This window comes from Nicotiana attenuata, chromosome 8 (genome assembly GCF_001879085.1).
Source record: "Nicotiana attenuata strain UT chromosome 8, NIATTr2, whole genome shotgun sequence".
NCBI lineage: Eukaryota > Viridiplantae > Streptophyta > Magnoliopsida > Solanales > Solanaceae > Nicotiana > Nicotiana attenuata.
The window spans coordinates 17,107,980-17,128,510 of NC_031996.1; the positions used below are offsets into that span (position 1 = coordinate 17,107,980).

Consider the following 20,531-nt stretch of genomic DNA (forward strand, 5'->3'; position numbering starts at 1 on the left):
AAATATTTTAGTAAAGATACCACTAAAAAGAAAGGATGGATTGAATCTTTAAAGATTGTTCTGTTTTTGGGGTATTTTTCGGTTGAGAATCTTTTCTATAACTGAAAATACAAGTTCTGTGTTATAATTGAGCTTGTTGAGTTATATTAGGAGTCTATCGCGTTAATTGATTCACTTACCATTTTTAAACAGTTGAAGACTTTTTTTTCGCAAATTCCGTTACTGTATTCACGAATACAGTCAAATACATTCTCTGCTTAGCTGGACTCCCCTGTTTTCCGCCGAGTTTTGCTACTGTATTCATAAATACAGTAGCAAAAATATATCGAATATAGTCTATAACAACTGAAAACATAGCTATAGAAAGTAATTTGGTAAATAATAGCTATAGCAAGCTAATAATCACTTTTTGAAAATTTCTCTTAAGTTAATTCTTCAATTTAAGAACAACAGCCCACTACCCTCAAGTTGGAAGCCCATATCATATTTGGATTGACTCAAAGACGTATCAGCCCAAACGAACCCATGAGCCCAATCAAGGCCATAGCTTACTGCCTACACGCGCCAGCAAAGGAGCGTGAGAAAACCGACTAAAGTTTCTGAATCATAGGACTCCAAACCTGGTAAGTAAAAGGAAACGATAATCGTCGTCAAAGTGGACTCTCTCCGGTTTCTTAGCTAAAGGGAGACCAAAAGTCTTTCTTTCTGAAAAAAAAATCCAAAAAAGGGACATACACAGAACAATCCTTTGATCATTCTATCGATCTTATCGAAAGCTCCAATTCTCAGCATCTTAGGTTGTTTTTCCTACTCCAAGCATAAAATCCTCAATTATTCTATCTTAATTCTCCACAAATTTTAATTGGAATTATTGGTTTACCTAATTTGGATTCCCAATTAGCTTACCTAACTCGTTTTCTTTGTTTAAGTATCTTATTGATTATTCAATTTTGCTCTTTTTTTTGTTATCATAGATTTTAATCCAAAGGGTGAGGTTTTCGTGGATCTTATTGGAGCAGAGTAATGGCTGTAGCTTCTGATCAAGCCACCAGCATCTGCAGTCACTGGTAATTTCCTTTTACTTTTTTTTTCGTTTTTGTTCTGTTTGTTTGATGAAGATAATATGAAGTTAAATACAAACCATGTTTATTTGTGGGTACAATTTAATGCCATTCTTCTGCTAGGAAGAGAGAAGGTGTATTAACTATTATGATTGTTAGCTTAACTGATGAAAAATCATATCACTTGAAAGTTGCTTTTTCTATTAACTGTCCATATGGTCTAATATGGAAGAATTAGCATCTGTTTGATCTTTTCTGTCAGCTTAGTGGATTCATAAATGTGAATTTTTATTAGCGCAATTTTGTTTTTTCAATTTGATTCTGCGACGAAGAAGAATCTTATCCCCTGTGTGATGGGAAGCTACATAGAATATATGAATTTGATACGTGTGGTTTTCTGGTCCGCGTACACTCCACACTCCCTAGACCCCACTGTGGGATCACACTGGTTATGTTGTTGTTGTAGTTTTCTTGCAATGTTGCCATTTATGCATGGCTACTACCATCATGCTTGTTTTATGTTTCGGTTGTATTGACTTTGATCCTTCTGTTTACTTCTGAATTTGAGGCATTCATCACTTGCTAATTGAACGGTGATATTTACAGTGACCGAGCAATTCCTTCCACCAACCTCGATTTGCATTTTGCTCACTGCTCCAGGAATCTTGAAAAATGTAAAACCTGTGGGGATATGGTTCCTAAAAAGTTTGCAGAGGAACATTTCTTGTGCACTCATGCTCCGGTAAGTGAGCTTACTTGTTTTACCTCTTTCATTCTTTGTGAGTGATGGGAGGGGTTGTATCCTAATATAGGAAAAAGATACTTCTCTTGTTATCTTGCTTATTCTCAAATTTTAGGTGCAAGGAGTGGCCATTATGTATATACTATTTACATGAATGCATTTGTACATCATTTGATCTATCTTTATATGTTTGTAAGCATGCATTCATGTATTTTCTCTTTTTCTATTTATGTTTCAATTGTTTGCCCCCTAGGGCTTTGGTTCAGTGGTGAGAGTGCACCACATAATGTGTAGGTTAAGCACACGACACGAATTATAACCCTGCATCAATTATTGTTGTGGGATTTATATCCATAAAAATGAATGGTTATGGAGTAAGGGTTTTACCCTGTCATGTTTTTTTTAGTTGCAATTACTGGAAATGTGTGTTTATAAACTTGAATAGATTGGGTTAGCTCACAGATTTCACCGTGTCGTTCCCTTTGGCACCAGTAGTTGTATAATCGTGTAAGTTGGAAAAACAAGAAGTATCTACTTCATGGTGTACTTTCAACAACAACAGCAACAACAACCCAGTAAAATCTCACAAGTGGGGTCTGGGTAGGGTAGAGTGTACGCAGACCTTACCCTACCCCAAGGGATAGAGAGGCCGTTTCCGATAGACCCTCGACTCAAGGGAGATGAAAAAGACAATATATCAGGAATTTGAAAGGATTTGCTCTTTAGGTGATGTGATCTAAGAACTCAGTAGCTTTCATACCTCACATGTCCCCACATAGTTGAACTTCTGGTTGGAATGGCATAAGAGGGTCTTCAGAATTCTTCACTGAAACTGACTGGAAAAACAAGCTTGATGAGTGGGATTTTCTGCTGCTCAATTAGTGTTGTTCTAATGAATTATAGCTTTTCAAAGTCATCTATGTGCATTTGCCTGATGTTCAATTGCTGTTTCTATTACCAACTGAGTAGTGAGTAGATAGGTTTCGTTGGGCCTTTTCATACACCATTTGTTTACTGTATATTGGGCTTCTAAATATAAGCTATGGTAAATAGGCTTTGCAACTGAATTCTTTGCATAGAACATGGATGTGACAGTGTGCTGCATGTGATCCATTGTAGAACTTTTTATAAACAATTTAGGAGGTTTTGATCAGTGATAAATAAGATGAATAGATATAAGGTAAACTGTATTTATGGTTGAGCACTTGAGCAACACCTAGCCCCAGCAAAATCTCAAGCTATGGAATGCTCTTCCGTTTACCAAAACCAAGATGATTCCTCATCGTGGGCATTATAGTTTGACAAGTATATTAGTTAAAAATCCATTTTATATCAAACTTACTGAGTCTACAATGCTAAGCCTGCATTACAAGTACTCTTTTTGTTGTCTTGTCTACAACAAGTGACATTAAGTTTTAACTAGCTGAATATATCTTATAGAAACTTCCTCTAAGAACAGACTGCTATGATCTATCACACAAACCAGAGGTAGTAAGGCCTACAGAGCAACTGAGCAAGTATTATTTTGTTGTCTTCTTGCTTACAACAACTGATGTTAGTTTTAACTTTAGCTTAATATGTCGCTCAAAAATTTGCTCTGTCAACAGACTGCTAGCTTCTATGGTGCAAACCAGAGGTAGTAATGCTTTAGAGAACCAAAAATGTTTTGGCTTGTGCCTTTGCTTTTCAGGAATTACCACTGGATAGGTAATATGGATATTGAAGAGGAGAACCATCTTCAAGAGTGCTGGATTTAGGTTATTGCTTTTCTTTCTTCTCAAGGATCTATGTAGAAGATATTGATTACTCGTTTTCTCACCTTTTCTCCATTCATTTTTAATTGAGAGAGCGGGGCTGCCGTGGGACAAGGGATAATATTCTGTTCCCTCTTCTTTCTGGTTTGGTTAACTCAATAGGCCAAACTATACCTATTTGATGTGATTAATGTGCTTGTTTATTTTTAGGTTGCCTGTTCTTTGTGTAGTGAGACAATGGAACGTGAGATTCTAGCTGTTCATAAAGGTGAAAATTGCCCAAAGAGAATTGTGACATGCGAGTATTGCGAGTTTCCTTTGCCTGCGATTGATTTATTCGAGCATCAGGTAATGAGAATTATCATCTGACATCTTTTTGTGTTTTCTATGTTCTGGAGTGATCGGATTTTATCATCTTACTCTTTGGTGTGATATTTACACTGTCTTGATCAGGAAGTATGTGGGAACCGAACAGAATTATGTCATCTTTGTAGCAGATATATTAGACTCCGAGAAATAAATAGTCATGAGAGTAGATGCAATGGGATTATAAGTAATGTTGGAGAATCTTCCAGGTATTAAGGACAAAGTATTTATTTAATTGGCTTTTCGCAAATGTTCTCTCATCGAGGTCTTTTATAATATGGATATGTGAGATCTGAGATCCAGCTGTTAGTATTATTCTTTAAATTGAATTCACTCCAATTGGAAACATATTGCTCCCTCACACTCTTATTGTCTGTTATGATTTGTCTAAATATGCATCTTCTATCACTCTTGGCTTTAATTCCACGCTATTGGTAAACAACCAGTTTGTCGATCTTTTCACGGGGACTTAACTCCCTGCAAGCGAAAAGAAATAGAATAAGTAAAGCAGATTATGAGGAAACAACATCCCTATAAATGCATCATGATGTGTGGTCACGACTTAGTGGCCTATCATTATTATAGCTAGAAATGAATCGGGGAAATTTTGACATGACTTCATTACATATACATGTTAAGTTTTCCAGGAAGTAATTTCACAAGGCACACCACCATGTAATCCTTTTTGGTCGAATCCCCTATTAACCACAGTACATGCATGATTAATGAGAGGGATATTTGGATAAGTTGCTATTAAACTATGCAAAATTTAAATGGAAATCATTATTTGTCCTCCACGGACACAAGCATGCAAATGCGATTTTCTGGTAAAATCTAGGATGGACAGAACAAGACCTTAAAGATGTTTTTCTATTCTTTAGTTCTCATCTCAACCATCCACTTAAAGACTGAGACTCCAAAGTATCCAAAGTTTGCACTTGAACTTCTTTTTCTTCTTTTCTTTATTCCGATTAAGAAAAACATCTTTTTCTGTGGTATCAGTTATTCATCTCTGCTCTATATTCATTTAAAAAGTCTGTTTTTTCTTCAGCTACCAAATGTTAAATTAGCAATTCTCTTTCCAATATATTATCATGGCATCACCCATTGCCGTATTTCAACTCTTAAATAACTTTCTGAACTCTGATAGTATGTGTCATGGCATTGAATTAAAACGTAATTTGGCCAGCACACCTGCAAATTATATATAGAAGATGCTCACATGTTTAGACTCAACCCTCAAGTTTGACAATGTTTTCGGCATCCAAGTTTGAGATGTAGGGGCTTCAGATCCTTTGTCACAAGTCTTAGTAGTGTATTAAATAAGAAACCTGATGTTTAGTGTAAAAATAGTGAATAAGATAACAAGCAGTTTTGGCATCATGCAATGATCTATGCAGAAAGTTCTAAAACAGTAGGTGAAGAGGTATGATTTTACCATCATTAGAATGAAAATTCATAGACTCAAAAGTTCCTATGCCTGAGCATGTTGTCTGTTTCATATTAGCTCTATAGTGCAACCTGTTGGCAATTCATTTGTTGGAATGAATTTCCATCATTTTGTCTCAAATCCATAAATTGCAATCAGATCTTGAACACAATAACTTTTCTGTTGCATGTCAAGTTCTGATATTTATTTGTCATTTCTTTGCTCTTTGGTTTCTCTTAAGGAACACGCACACTGCTGAAAGAGATCGTGGTCCTCCAAGAAGGCAGCCACAAGAGTTCTCCAAAAAGCGGCTTCTGTTTACAATCGCGATAACAGGCATTGCTGTTTTGTTAGGGTCACTTCTTTTCCAGAGGAAAGTCGAGCATACACAAGTACACCAGTATTGAAGACGGGTGTCGGCAGGCTTTACCTTTGATCCATCAACTGGTACCTCAAATCACTAGAATTTCTTAGTATCAGAGAACTTACTATAACTATATGCCGACGAATTCCATCTGTAAAAGTCTTTAATATGTGAATCCATTTCTTATGAGATGAGTTGAACTGCATAGGGGTGTTATGTAAAATTGCATACGGGTGTTATGTAAAGTGGAAGTTGATCAAACTGTACCTCTAGTGAAAATAATGTGACTGCCTTGTTGAAAATTTAAGTCCATAAAGTGGAAGCAATTCTTGTTGAAGCAATGGTGTTTGTGTTGGAGTATTATTCCATGATGATTATGTTAAATGGCTGTGTCGCGAGCTCTGCTTTGATAATACCGAGAAACCGAGTTGTGGATGTAATTAACATATCACAAAATTGAGTTGTTTTGCAACTTCACCACCAGAGATGGTACTTGCGGAGAAGCTTGTGCCATATACACTGATCTACGTACCTAAAAGATCTTAAGGTTCTTGATTTTGGGATATATACAGGGTTACCCATAGAAATCAAAATAATTACCCTGATTTTACCCATACAAAATAATTACGCAACCCTACCCATATAATGTTTCGGTAGATATGTATACTATTATAGTATATTGTTGCAATATAACTATATACTCTATATATTATAGTATACTCTTACAGTATATTGTGATATAGTAACAGTATACTGATGGCTAATTGTGTTTTTATTTAAATTTATGTTGAAATTATAGATTATTATAGTATATCGTTCCGGTATATATGTATACTATTACAGTATACTGTTGCAGTATAACTGTATGCTCTTACAGTATATTTTGATACCGTGGCGGTATACTGTTAGGTAAATGTGTTTTTATTCAAGTTTCAACTGAAATATTGCATATTATTACAATATATCGTTTTGTTAGCTCTTTTATTAATTAAAAGAATCTTATTTTATTTTATTTTTTCTTTGTCATTAGATTGTGTATCATATAGTAAGTCATAGTAATAATAATCTTCAGAGTTAGTTAATCGCAGTATGTGGTCAAGGGTGGATGTAGCCTTTTCGATACGAGTTCGATTGAATTTATAACTTCCGATACAGTGTATGAATTTATATGTAAGAACCTAATAAAATCTCAACAAGTACTAGATTTGAACCCATAAGTTTAACAGTATAACGAGTTCAATGTTAAAATTAAAAGTTGAACCCATTAAATTTAAATCCTGGATCCGCCTCTATATGTGGTTGAAGAGTTAACTTATCCATGGAGTTCATTAACGAGATATTTTGGATCAGGGGATCTTGATCTATGAATGCATGAAAAAGAGTACAAAGATGCTCCTGAAGCCTTCAAAGTTCAAACAAAAGCACATATGCTGAAAGAGATGAATAACGTGCTATGTAGGAATAAACAGGAGAGGAAAAACCTAAAAAGACATAAAGTAATCACCGGAAGAAAGGGAAAGTCAAGGAAAAGTTAGGATAAATAGAAAGAAAAAAACAGGAAAGAGAAAGCACAAAAAGACAAAGAGTAATTAATGGGAAAAAGGGAATGTCAAGGGAAAGTACGGATAAATATTTTTGACCGCATAGTTATATTATGTAAAAAGTTTGAAGCGGGTAATTAGTTTCTCCCAAATGGGCATTTTGAGTAGATTTCTCCTTGATTTTTCGTTTCTTTCTGCAAAGAATTAGCTCTAAGCTCCATTTCAACTACGGTGACGACTTTGGTTATGACAAGCATGGAATCCCCAGCTACCTATACTAAATGCCCAACCTTCAACTGTCCCGCAAACGACTCTGCTGGGCTAAAGAAACCTCTAATAATATTTCATTTCACGAGGCATGCTTTAATTTATGTCTCAAGAATCAGGTTTCAATACAAACAGTTTGTATACAAAGACTTACTCCGACATTTCTCCCGTCTGACGGCTGAATATAAGCAATGAGCTTCTCATTATGTGATATTAGGGGGAGACTCCACTACGTTGTATTGCTATCGCTGCTCTCAAGTGTCGCCTTGGTATTGCATTATTTCCTTGGCCGCACCCCCACATGAATAAGAAAACATTAATTGAAAAAACAAAAACCTTTTTATGTCATTTCTTATTGTTCCGAAACGCAAGCTAACGTAGTTAACTTTCCCATTATTTCTATGTTGTGGTCCGACAGATTTCTTAGAAAAATGATTTTCAAAAGATTTTGGTGTTTGGCTACTTAATATAATTTTCTTGGAAATGATTTCCATTAAAGAAAAAAAAGGAATGTTTTCTTCTATAACCATGTTATTAATTTTGAATTCCATATCGTTTATTCCAACCAAAAAAATGAGCACCTATCGTAAACATCATCACCTCCTTTTTCAATTGTCGATAATCCGTACGGCCCGAAACCTAAATGCTAATTTTTTGGATTTAAAATATGTTTCTACTGCCTAAAAAAAATTATTTTTCTATATATAACGTGGTATTATACCGGGTTATATATAGCGCAATATAATACCGCGTTATATATAGCGCGATATTATACCGCGCTATACCTACTAAATAAAGAGACCATCTTCTTCCCCACGACAGAAACAGAAAACGCCCCCCCCCCCCCCTCCCATTTTTAAAAACGAGACAGCGGTCCCCCCCCCCCTCTTTTTGTCCAAAAAAAATCCGAGTGGACCCCACCCGTCACACAAAAAGATAAGATTGTACTTCCCGCATCCAACCCAAGCCTTCTATTGTTGTGGTTTCCTCGTTTCGGGCTCAAAATTTTAATTTTTCGACTTTTCTAAAAACATAAATCGAGGTATTCCGATTTAGTTTATGTCGAAACTCGTACAATAATGCTTATTAGTTGTCTTTAATGTGTTTCCATGTTATTTTGTGTTTTGTTTGCGATTAAATTAGTATGTCATTTTATCCGGATTAAGATATTAGTGTTTTAAAAAAATAGTTAAAAGTTGAAAAATAATTTTTCTTGTTAATAAACATGTTCATAAATTTCTTTTACTGTTTTATATGTAATTTCATGGATGTTATGATATTAAAATATGTTTGTTGTTTTTATTTAGTTTAGATTATTTATTTGCTTAAAGACTAGTGCCCTTATAGCGTAGTAAAATATAGAGCCTTTTAGTGTAGTAAAATATAGAGCCTTTTAGCGTAGTAAAATGTAGAGCCTTTTAGCGTAGAATCTCTGTAGCTTAAGTATCTACTGTATTGATAGATCAAACACAAACTCTATCCAATTACAATTTACAAAAATTAATTACTTAATTTATAGAACAAACACACATAATTATGAAAAATATTGAAATTGACACACATAAGAATTCAGGATAGCTTGGTGCTACTGGCCTCAAAAATCGAGCCTGGAACCCATAGGTATATACTCTGTCCAATTAAAAATTAATTATTTAATTTTCAAAACAAACACACAAAATTATAAAAATATTGAAATTGACACACATAAGAATTAAGAAAAGCTTGGTGCTACTCGGCCTCAAATACCGAGCCTGGAACCCATAGATATATACGCTGTCCAATTAAAAATTAATTATTTAATTTATAAAACACATAAAATTCTAAAATATTGAATTTGACACACATAAGAATTCAGGAAAGCTTGGTGCTACTCGGCCTCGAATATTGAGCCTGAAACCCATAGATATAAATGCTGTCCAATTAAAAACTAATTATTTAATTTATAAAACAAACAAAATTATGAAAAGTATTGAAATTGACATACATAAGAATTCAGGATAGCTTGGTGCTACTAGGCCTCAAATATCGAGCCTGGAATCCATAGATATATACGTTGTAAAATTAAAAATTAATTATTTAATTTATAAAACAAACAAACAAAATTATGAAAAAAATTGAAATTGACACACATAAGAATTCAGGATAGCTTGGTGCTACTGGGACTCAAATATCGTGCCTGAGACACATAGATATACTCTGTCCAATTAAATAATAGAATATTAATTATTTACAAAACAAACACACAAAATTATAAAAATATTGAAATTGACACACATAAGAATTCAGGAAACCTTGGTGCTACTCGGCCTCAAATATCAGCCTAGAACCCATATAGATATATATATATATACCTTGTCCAATTAAGAATTAGTTATTTAATTTTCAAAACAAACAAACAATTAATATTGTTTAATTTACAGTAGACGACATGGATGTGTCGCCTATGCATCCTGGACCTTTCTCCGATGAGCTATTAGTGTTACAAGGAGACCATAGGTTCGCCTACGTATGGGAGGGAGAGCTACTGGACCAGACTCTCCGCCAGGAGAGTGGACGACTTGTGGGACTTTATGAGGGGCAGAGATTTTCATCCCCGTGTAGTCCAGCGCCTGCGGGATACGGGCTTCTATAGGATTTTTCAGATTGGGCGGCTGCAGCTCACTGGTCTCTGATCACGGCCTTGATAGAGGGTGGCGACTGGAGACGCACACTTTCCACCTGCCCATTGGCGAGGCCACCATCACGCTGTAGGATGTTGAGGTTTTATATGGGCTGCCTACTAATGGACTAGCCGTTGCACTGCCTCAGTATATGAGATCTATGTCGCGTGCCCAGTATTTGGACTTACTATAGCAGTTCACTGGTTTCAGGCCACAGGTTGAGACTGCATCTTCAGGGGCCAGTCGCATGACTTTGACAGCTATTAGACAGCATTCGAAGATATTGCACCCCGACATTACCGGCGAGACAGATGATCTACATATTCACCGATACACGAGGTTGGTGCTGTTCCTTCTTTTTGGGGGTGTCTTGTTCCCGAACACTTCAGGAAATCTAGTGAGTTTGCGATTTCTACATTATATTCAGCAGCTAGATGATTTACCCCAGTACAGCTAGGGTGCTACTGTTCTCGCTTACCTGTACAGGTATATGTGCCGGGCAAGCATGGGCACCCAGAGCGACGTATGTGGTTTTCTGCCGCTTCTATAGGTGACAACATATTCGAATACTTTGTTCATTACTTCCAGTTCTATCTAGTCAAAAAATTTCTTAAACTTTACGTCAACCTTGTATGTTAGGTTTGGTCCCGGGAGCGGTTCCTGCCGTTGCAGCCACCTCTACCACCATTACCTCCGGATGTAGAACCTCCGTTTCTCCCTCTAGCTACGAGGTGAGTTCTCCTGCGTGGAAATTACCGAGCCATTGATGCTCATCATAATCACCCCCTTGTCATGTGTTGGACATGCTGGAGGACGCACAGGTAAATGTGTACCTAAACTTACTTGTTATAAATTCACTTGTTTTGCGCATACTCACTTTTATATTATTATTTGATATTTCATCTGGACGCCATACATCGACGACTTGATAGCTGGCCTGCCCGATTATTGCTCGGCCGGCTGACTGATTTGGAGCACTTCTGTCCCGCAGATGTGCCTCGATATTGTGAGGCATCATGCCACAGAGCGGGTACTTTACAAGTTTGGCCGTCCGCAGACTATACCGAGGGAGCCTACATGGGAGGCTTTACATTATCAGCGGGATGATGTTCGAGGGCGGACGACGCATTTGTAACATGGCTAGAGGCGCAGGTCCATTCTTGGGAGGTGCGAGAGGACCTGATTCCGCCCCCACCTTCACAGATCCAGGCGGAGACTATTCAGATGTATATGTCCTGGTACCGCCGCGTTACCCGACTTTTTATTGGGAACCCCATTCATCAAGATGGCGGTCGGTACACACCATACGCCGGGAGGCACGAGGCACTGGTATGTTATTTAGTATTCTTACTTATAACTGTGATATAGCGTTCTGTAATTAATATTTTAAATGTTGTGCAGGCTATTGGTCATCATTTATTCTACCAATTGGGACTGCAGATGTAGCAGCATGCCGGCGATCCTGCGATCGCTGAGTATGGCCGGCAGGTGACAGAGCTGGCTCTCCGGACACTGCAGTGAGCCAGACAGGGCGAGCGCTTAGATCACGGCCCTGATTATGTGGCACCAGAGCACCACCAGCGGGGTAGGCCTGTCGCTCGCCCGAGGGGACGGGGACAAGGCAGGGCTGTCCCACGAGGCAGGGGTGCCCCACGAGAAGGGGTGCACCACGGGGTCGTGGGGGCCGGCGAGGAGGTGTTCCCCAGCAAGGGGGAGTTGAGGCACTTGTTGAGGCACCCGATGAGGATCTTGGAGCTGATCAGTCGGGTTATATCCCTCAGCAAGACGAGCCTCCCAGCAGCATGCCGTCGTACAGCCTCCAACTGGAGCTGCCAGCATCGCAGGTGACCCCGTCAGATCCATTGTTGATCATGGGCACGATCTTCACCGCAGATATAGAGCAGTTCTTTTCAGGCCCATCGACCGCAGCTGAGGATCGGTCAACCAGAGATGTGGATGGTGGGTGCAGGTTGAATTTTGGCTCAGCATCGTCGGGTGCGGCGGATCTATCACAGGCGCAGGTATGTTTGTATTACTATTAAATTTTAATTTATTTTTTTCTCAATGATTTGCCATAAATTAATTTTTAATTTTCTTATTAAGGCTTCATCCTAGCCCATCACGGAGGCCGCTTTATGCGATGCTGAGGACACCACGGATGCTTATATTCAGGAGCCCGACGAGACCATGGTAAGAAAAAATATTTTTGACTTAACACGTACATTACTAATATACATTATATACTAAGCTTACTAATTGTTTTGTAGGTTTCTGACGGACCGACGACCCCTTCTAACGATCCTGCCAGCCTTACTGACGATCATGCTGCAACGCATCCTCATATAAAGAGGCGACGTGATGAGGATGATCCTGATAGTGTACCTGGGCGCCAGGGGATGCGCCTCAGGCTAGCGGCTGCATTGAAGCACACAGGCTGTGGGACACATTGATTTTTTTTGTATTTTATGTAAATAATACATTATGTAAATAATAACAACAATTTTATTATGCTTACATAGTACCCCGTTTCTTCTTTATTTTAACAGTACAACACAAACACAAACATAGCAAACTTAACATAACTCTAATTCAGTACAAATAATGAAAACACATGACACGGAAAACATAAAGATACACTACCGCGCTCAACACATACATGTCATTGTTTAGTCACGACCGTCTAGTATTCTCTGCTCCAACCACTTAAATTTGTCTTCCAGCTTATCTTTTTCTTCTTCCACCTCTTTGAGTTTCTCCTTCAACTCCACAACTTCTCGTTTGGATTGTCTCTCTCTTTCCCACTGCTTCAAACACAAATAATGAAGATACTGCAACTTTTCTTTGTAGTATTCCTGCTAACAGGGTTCATCAATCCATACCTCAAAATTGCAAACAGGTTCGTCGGGAACCCTATAAAACTTGTTCATACACGCCCAGTAGCGCCGTAAAGCTTCACCATCATCCCAACAGTTTTGCATCATGCATTCTGTACTCGCACCTTGGCACATAAAAGGGTTCAGACATTTGTTACAGCGTAAAGAAAAACCTTGCTTTTATGGAAATATTTGCTGTTGGTTGTTGTTAAGCGCAGAAAATAACTAGAATGCCCCTGTTATTTATAGGCAAGACAACACACAAACGTAGTATTGTACCGCGCTATACATATTTAATTTTTCTGAAACGAAACAACTTTTTTACAGTCGGTCAGCTTTTCAGACTGACAAGACAACACACAAAATATAGTATTGTACCGCGCTATACATATTCAATTTTTCTGAAACGAAATAGCTTTTTTGCAGTCGATCAGCTTTTCAGACTGACAAGACAATACACAAAACGTAGTATTGTACCGCGCTATACATATTCACTTTTCTGAAATGAAATAGCTTTTACGCAGTCTGTCAGCTTTTCAGACAGACAAGACAACACACAAAACGTAGTATTGTACCGCGCTATACATATTCACTTTTTTTGAAACGAAATAGTTCTTTCACAGTCAGTCAGCTTTTCAAACCGACAAGACAACACACAAAATATAGTATCATACCACGCTATACATATTCAATATTTCTGAAACGAAACATCTTTTTTGCAGTTGGTCAGCTTTTCAGATCGACAAGACAATACACAAAACGTAGTATTGTACCGCGCTATACATATTCACTTTATCTGAAACGAAACAGCTTTTTCGTAGTCTGTCAGCTTTTCAGACCGACAAGACAACACACAAAACGTAGTATTGTACCGCGCTATACATATTCACTTTTTCTGAAACGAAATAGCTTTTTCACAGTCCGTCAGCTTTTCAGACCGACAAGACAACACACAAAGTTTAGTATTGTACCGAGCTATACATATTCACTTTTTCTGAAACGAAACAGCTTTTTTGCAGTACGTCAGCTTTTCAAACCGACAAGACAACACACAAAACATAGTATTGTACAGCGCTATACATATTCACTTTTTCTGAAACGAAATAGCATTGTCTTGATTTATCCTTTATTATCTTTTATTTTCATGTATGTTGCTTTAGTTATGGTTGTTGTGCTTTTATCTCTTCGAATATTATGTTATGAAATTTCAATCCTCAGATTGGTCTTCTTTACTAACACCAATAAGTTGAATGTTGGAACTATCCTATCATCATCCTAATTCAAAAGGTCATGTTAAAAATAAGATGTAACAAGATTGTGGAACATAATTTTATTTGATAGATATTGCAACATAAACAAGTACAAACACTTATTACAAAAAATATTACGAAAATAAAACACTAGGTGTATCCTTGATAGTTGGGTACATTAGACGAACTTGCAACATGAGCTGGATTACCACCGCCACCCAGACCAGCTGAAGGACATTTACGACGGTCGTGTCCTGTTTGCGAGCATATGTCACATTTACGCGCATAAACGGTATCACCAACATCCATTTGGTTCCGTATACTCTTTCTCTTTTGCACTTACAGCTTGCGCAAATAATCATTGTTACACAGCATTTTAAATGGTCCCGGCGGCGAATAATGCTCAGCACCCAATGGCTGCAACTGTCCACTATATGTGTTTACGTATGCAGCAACACTGTATTGCCTATCAACATAGTTGGTTGCCCCTAAACCAACTTGTTGAAAGCACTTCATGGCATGTCCGCACGGCATGTAGTAGATGGTCCATTTCCCACATGAACACAACCTGCTGGCTTCATTCACGATTTGTAGATTATTCCCCCGGTGTCCGCGAATAGCGGTGCGAACTTCAAAAACATCCCGGTCGTGATCATACTATAGAAATGAATACCAATGTTCTCGCCTCCTCTATTTCTCAAATCTTCTCATCGTTATTGGCATAAATTGAACACCCCTGTCCATCAATTTCGATGCAGCTCTATGCCTTTGTCACGACCCGGATTTTCCACCTTCGGGAGTCATGATGGCGCCTACTATTGGGAGCTAGGCAAGCCAAGAGTAATTACTTTTTCATTAACAATATAATCCTTCTTAACAATTATCGGCGATAATATAAAAGCAACGGAATTAAATAATAAGCGAAAGTCTTAAATTATAAAAAACTGAATAGAAATGCGGAAAATTCAACATAAGCCTCTACCCAAGACTGGTGTCACAACACTCACGAACTACTAAGAGTACTAAATACAAAGTCTGAAAGAAATATAACTGTTTGTCTCGAGTACAATGAGATAACAGACTAAGGTAAAGGATAGAGGAGACGCCGGGCCTGCGGACGCCTGCAAGGCTACCTCGGTATCTCACTGGACTGAAGGTTGCCTCCCGTGCTACTGCTGCTGCTGCTGTCCAAGACCTGGATCTGTGCAAAAGAGCACAGAGCGTAGTATCAGCACAACCNGGATGACCCCTATCATACGAATCTCTGCCTCCAGATGAGGCACCACTGATTCGGCCTGACTGACGGGGTCTCTTATCTGCCCTATGACCACCCCCCTGTGACAATACCATCTCAATCCTCCGGGCCACATTGGCCGCCTCCTGAAAGGATATCTCGCTCCCAGCCTCTCTAGCCATCTGGAGACGAATAGGCTGAATGAGTCCATCAATAAACCGTCTCACTCTCTCCCTCTCAGTAGGATGTATAACAAGAGCATGGCGAGCCAAATCAATAAACCTGGTCTCGTACTGGGTGACTGTCATGGACCCTTGCTGGAGACGCTCGAACTGCCTCCGATAGGCCTCTCGCTAGTAATAGGGAGAAACTTCTCCAAAAATATATGCGTGAACTGCTCCCAAGTCAAGGCTGGAGATCATGCTGGTCTAGCTAAACAAAAATCCCTCCACCAAGTCTTGGCGGATCCAGACAACCGGAATGTAGCGAAATCAACCCCATTGGTCTCAACAATAACCATGTTCCGAAGAACCTCGTGGCAGCTGTCCAAATAATCCTGAGGATCCTCGGTAGATGCACCGCTAAAAGTAGTAGTGAAGAGCTTGGTGAACCTATCCAATCTCCATAAAGCATCGGCAGACATAGCTGCCCCATCACCGGCCTGGACTACCACACCCGGCTGAGCTTCTCCAACTGGCAGAACTGCTGGAGTCTGAATCGGGGGAGCTCCCTACTCCGTAGTATGAGTAGTAGGAGTTTGGGCCCCTCCTCCAGCCTGAGAGACGGCTGGTGCTACAGGAAGCAAACCTGCTCGAGTGACACTCTCCATAAGACCCACCAATCGGACCAGAGCGTCCTGAAGAACTGGGGTAGCAATAAACCCCTCTGGGACCTGAGCTGGGCCCACCGGAACTGCTGGGGCTGGGGCCAGAACCTCCTCGCCGAAGTCAACATGAGGCTCCGCCACTGGTTCTGCTGCTCGGGGCTGAGCTCTTCCCCTACCTCGGCCTCTAGCACGACCCCGGCCTCTGCCCCTAGTGGGAGCTGCCTGGGGCTCGGACTGCTGATCAGAAGATGAGGAAGCGCGTGTTCTCGCCATCTGCGAAAGAACAGAGTAGAAATTCAATTAGCGTTGAGAAACCAAACCGCACGACAAGAAAGAACAAATGTGAAACCTTTCCTAACTCGGTAGACTCTGGGGGATAAATACAGACGTCTCCGTACCGATCCCTCATATTCTACTAAGCTTGTCCGTGAGTTGTGAGACCTATGCAACTTAGAGCTCTGATACCAACTTGTCACGACCCGAATTTCCCACCTTCGGGAGTCATGATGGCGCCTACTATTGGGAGCTAGGCAAGCCAAGAGTAATTACTTTTTCATTAACAATATAATCCTTCTTAACAATTATCGGCGATAATATAAAAGCAACGGAATTAAATAATAAGCGAAAGTCTTAAATTATAGAAAACTGAATAGAAATGCGGAAAATTCAACATAAGCCTCTACCCAAGACTGGTGTCACAACACTCACGAACTACTAAGAGTACTAAATACAAAGTCTGAAAGAAATATAACTGTTTGTCTCGAGTACAATGAGATAACATACTAAGGTAAAGGATAAAGGAGACGCCGGGCCTGCGGACGCCTGCAAGGCTACCTCGGTATCTCACTAGAGTGAAGGTTGCCTCCCGTGCTACTGCTGCTACTGCTGTCCAAGACCTGGATCTGTGCAAAAGAGCACAGAGCGTAGTATCAGCACAACCGACCCCATGTGCTGGTAAGTGTCTGGCCTAACCCCGGCGAAGTAGTGACGAGGCTAGGACCAGACTCCAGATAACCTGTGCAGATATATATACAAGTACCACAGAGAAATAGCAAGAAAATAACAATTTAAGCTGGGGAAGGGAGCATGCTTCAGGGGCAACAGATAGAAATAAAATATCAGGAATAATAGAGCGTACATCTACAGTTTAACTTCTAGCAATAAATGAAGAGATAAGGAAACTTTCATATTCAACTCATCTTGTTGCAGGCGTGCAACCCGATCCCATTTATCAATATCTCGTGGTAGGCGTACCACCCGCTCCCATTTTAATATCACTCGTGGTAGGCGTACCACCCGCTCCCATTTCAATATCACTCGTGGTAGGCGTACCACCCGCTCCCATTTCAATATCACTTGTGGTAGGCGTACCACCCGCTCCCTTTACCTTCAATACAATCCCGGCAAGGGAACAATAAAATTAATAATCTTCCCGGCAAGGGAACTATAACAACAAGTCAAACATCCCGACAAGGGAGAGTCAGCTATAACCAATCCTATTCAACTTCTTCTTGGCACAACTAATACCAATATTCAGTCACAACTTTCATAGGATCAAACAAGGGTACACAATTATCAAATTAAGACTCACGGTCATGCTCGACACCGACGCATGGATACTCGTCACCATGCCCATACGTCGTACTCAACACAGAACAAGTAGCAATTATGACTCAGCTCCTAATCCCTCAAGCTAGGGTTAGACCGAACACTTACCTCGATGCTTTGAACTCAACTCAAGCCTCAACTATAGCTTTACCCCGTGATTCCACCTCCAATATGCTCGAATCTAGTCACAAGTCACTTAATTACTTTAATAAACACTAAATGAATCAATTTGAATGCATAAAAATGAATTTCCCAAAGTTTTTCCCAAAAATTCCAAAATCGCCCCGGTCCCACGTGGTCAAAACCCGAGGTTCGAACCAAAACCCGGTTACCCATTCCCCCACGAACCCAAATATGTGATTTCTTTTGAAATCGGACCTCAAATTGAGGTCCAAATCCCCAATTTTAGAAAAACCAAAGTTCTACCCAAAACCCCCAATTTTACCCATAAAAATCCTTGATTTTAAGTTGAAAACATNCGACTTACAAATGATTTGGAAGGAAATTTGTTCTTGAAAAATCGCCCAAGGAGTTTGTGTTTTGAAAGAATGGTGAAAAATGGTTCAAATTCGACTAAGTATAAAATATGCTGGGCCTCAGATGTGGGAAATGCGAACTGGGGTTTGCAATTACGAACCCCGACCAGTAATGGGAATTGCGAACATTTGTTCGCATTGCGAACCATGAAGAAAATTGGGGACTTCGCATTTGCGAAACAAAAGGTCGCATTTGCGAAAGTCCCAGCTTCCGCATTTGCGAGCCATTGGTCGCATTTGCGAACATAGTACAAAAAGGAACACCTTCGCATTTGCGAAGGTAAGCCTCGCATTTGCGAGAAGGGGCAGACCTGGGCTATCTTCGCAATTGCGAGAAGAATTCGCATTCGCGATATCGCATTTGCGAATCAGGCTTCGCTAATGCGAAGCCTGCAGGTCAGAAATGCAACAGCTGTGTTTCAAATTCCAAAAACGCACTCGTGGCCTATCCAAAACTCACCCGAGCCCTCGGGGCTCCAAACAAAACATACACACAACCTCAAAAACATTCTACGGACTTATCCGTGCGATCGAATCGCCAAAATAACATCATATTCATCGAATTAAGCCTTAAAATTCATGATTTCTTCCCAATTTTTCATAACACATCAAATTTCCATTTTAAGTCCGAAACACATCAAACGACGTCCGTTTTCAACCAAACTTTATAGAAAGTGCTTAAATCATATATAAGACTTGTACCGGGTGCCGGAACCAAAATACGGGCCCGATACCATAGTCTTCTAATCAAATTTCATTTCCAATTTCCTTAATTAATTCCAGAAAATAATTTCACACAAAAATTCATTTCTGAGGCTTGGGACCTCGGAATTCGATTCCGGGCATACGCCCAAGTCCCGTATTTTCCTACGGACCCTCCGGGACCCTCAAATAACGGGTCCGGGTCCGTTTACCCAAAATGTTGACGGAAGTCAAATTTATTCATATTAATATCAAAATTTAGCATTTTTCTCACAAAATTCATATTTAAGCTTTCCGGTTATGTGCTCGGAGTGCGCACGCAAATTGAGGCGACCCTAAATGAGGTTTTCAAGGTCTCGGAAGTACAGAATGGCTAAGAAAACAGGTGATGACCCTTTGGGTCGTCACAGCCTTTCATCAAACCTCTCCACAATCTGTTTGAATGTCATCCGGACCATGGCGCTGACAAGCAATCCAAGTGCAGACTTCAATAAGCCGTTGAATGACTCCGACACATTTGTAGTCAGGGCTCCCCATCATCTTCCACCATCAGCATGCAATGTCCACTTGTGAAGCTCACGTCCCATCAGCCAAGTATTGGCTCTTTCGTCTAACTGCCGGATCGCTTCCATGCGCCTCGTGAATTTGCACTGCTGGTGCTCAGTTGCACCCATCCACATTAAATCATGCAAGGCCTTGTCGGGATATTTCTTCTGGAAATTGACCTTCAGGTACCTCACAAAGTAATGGTGGTATACATAGGGTTCCTGCCATTCAGGCAAATGCCGTACAGAACTTAAAATACCACCATGGCGATTAGATATTAAACAAATACCTGAACGCTATTTGACAACATTCTGCTTCAAGTGGTTCAAAAAAAAGCGTCCACGTCTCTTTGCTTTCATTGGCACAAATGGCAAAAGCTAGTGGAAATATTTGTCCATTGGCATCTACTGCAACTGCGATCAAAAGCTTAATATCATACTGTAACGACCCGACCGGTCATTTTTCTTGTTAAACCCTATCCCCCTAAATAAGACTTTCCGCACTTGCCTTAACTAATTTACGACCTGCGGGGATGGTTGGTTCGGGATTTGGAAGAGTTTTAGTGGTAATAAGCACACTTGATTCCCTAAGAATTTCTTAGGCTAAGTTTGACTTTGGTCAACATTTTTGATAAACGGACCCGAACTTGTGTATTGACGGTCCCAGAGAGTCCGTAGGAAAATATGGGACCTGTGCGTATGCCGGAATTGAATTCCGAGGTCCCTAGTCTGAGTAATGATTTTTTGTTGGAAATTGTTAAAATTGAAATTCT

General features: G+C 39.7%; 1 protein-coding gene across 1 annotated transcript; it reads left to right on the forward strand.

Annotated features, from left to right (window-relative positions):
* LOC109230992 (XIAP-associated factor 1-like) lies at positions 626-6,053 on the forward strand. The gene is made up of 6 exons (XM_019396507.1): positions 626-797; positions 975-1,067; positions 1,668-1,803; positions 3,768-3,905; positions 4,011-4,132; positions 5,594-6,053. The coding sequence occupies exons 2-6, from the start codon at positions 1,024-1,026 to the stop codon at positions 5,757-5,759; spliced, it is 606 nt and encodes a 201-aa protein (XP_019252052.1). The 5' UTR covers positions 626-797; positions 975-1,023; the 3' UTR covers positions 5,760-6,053.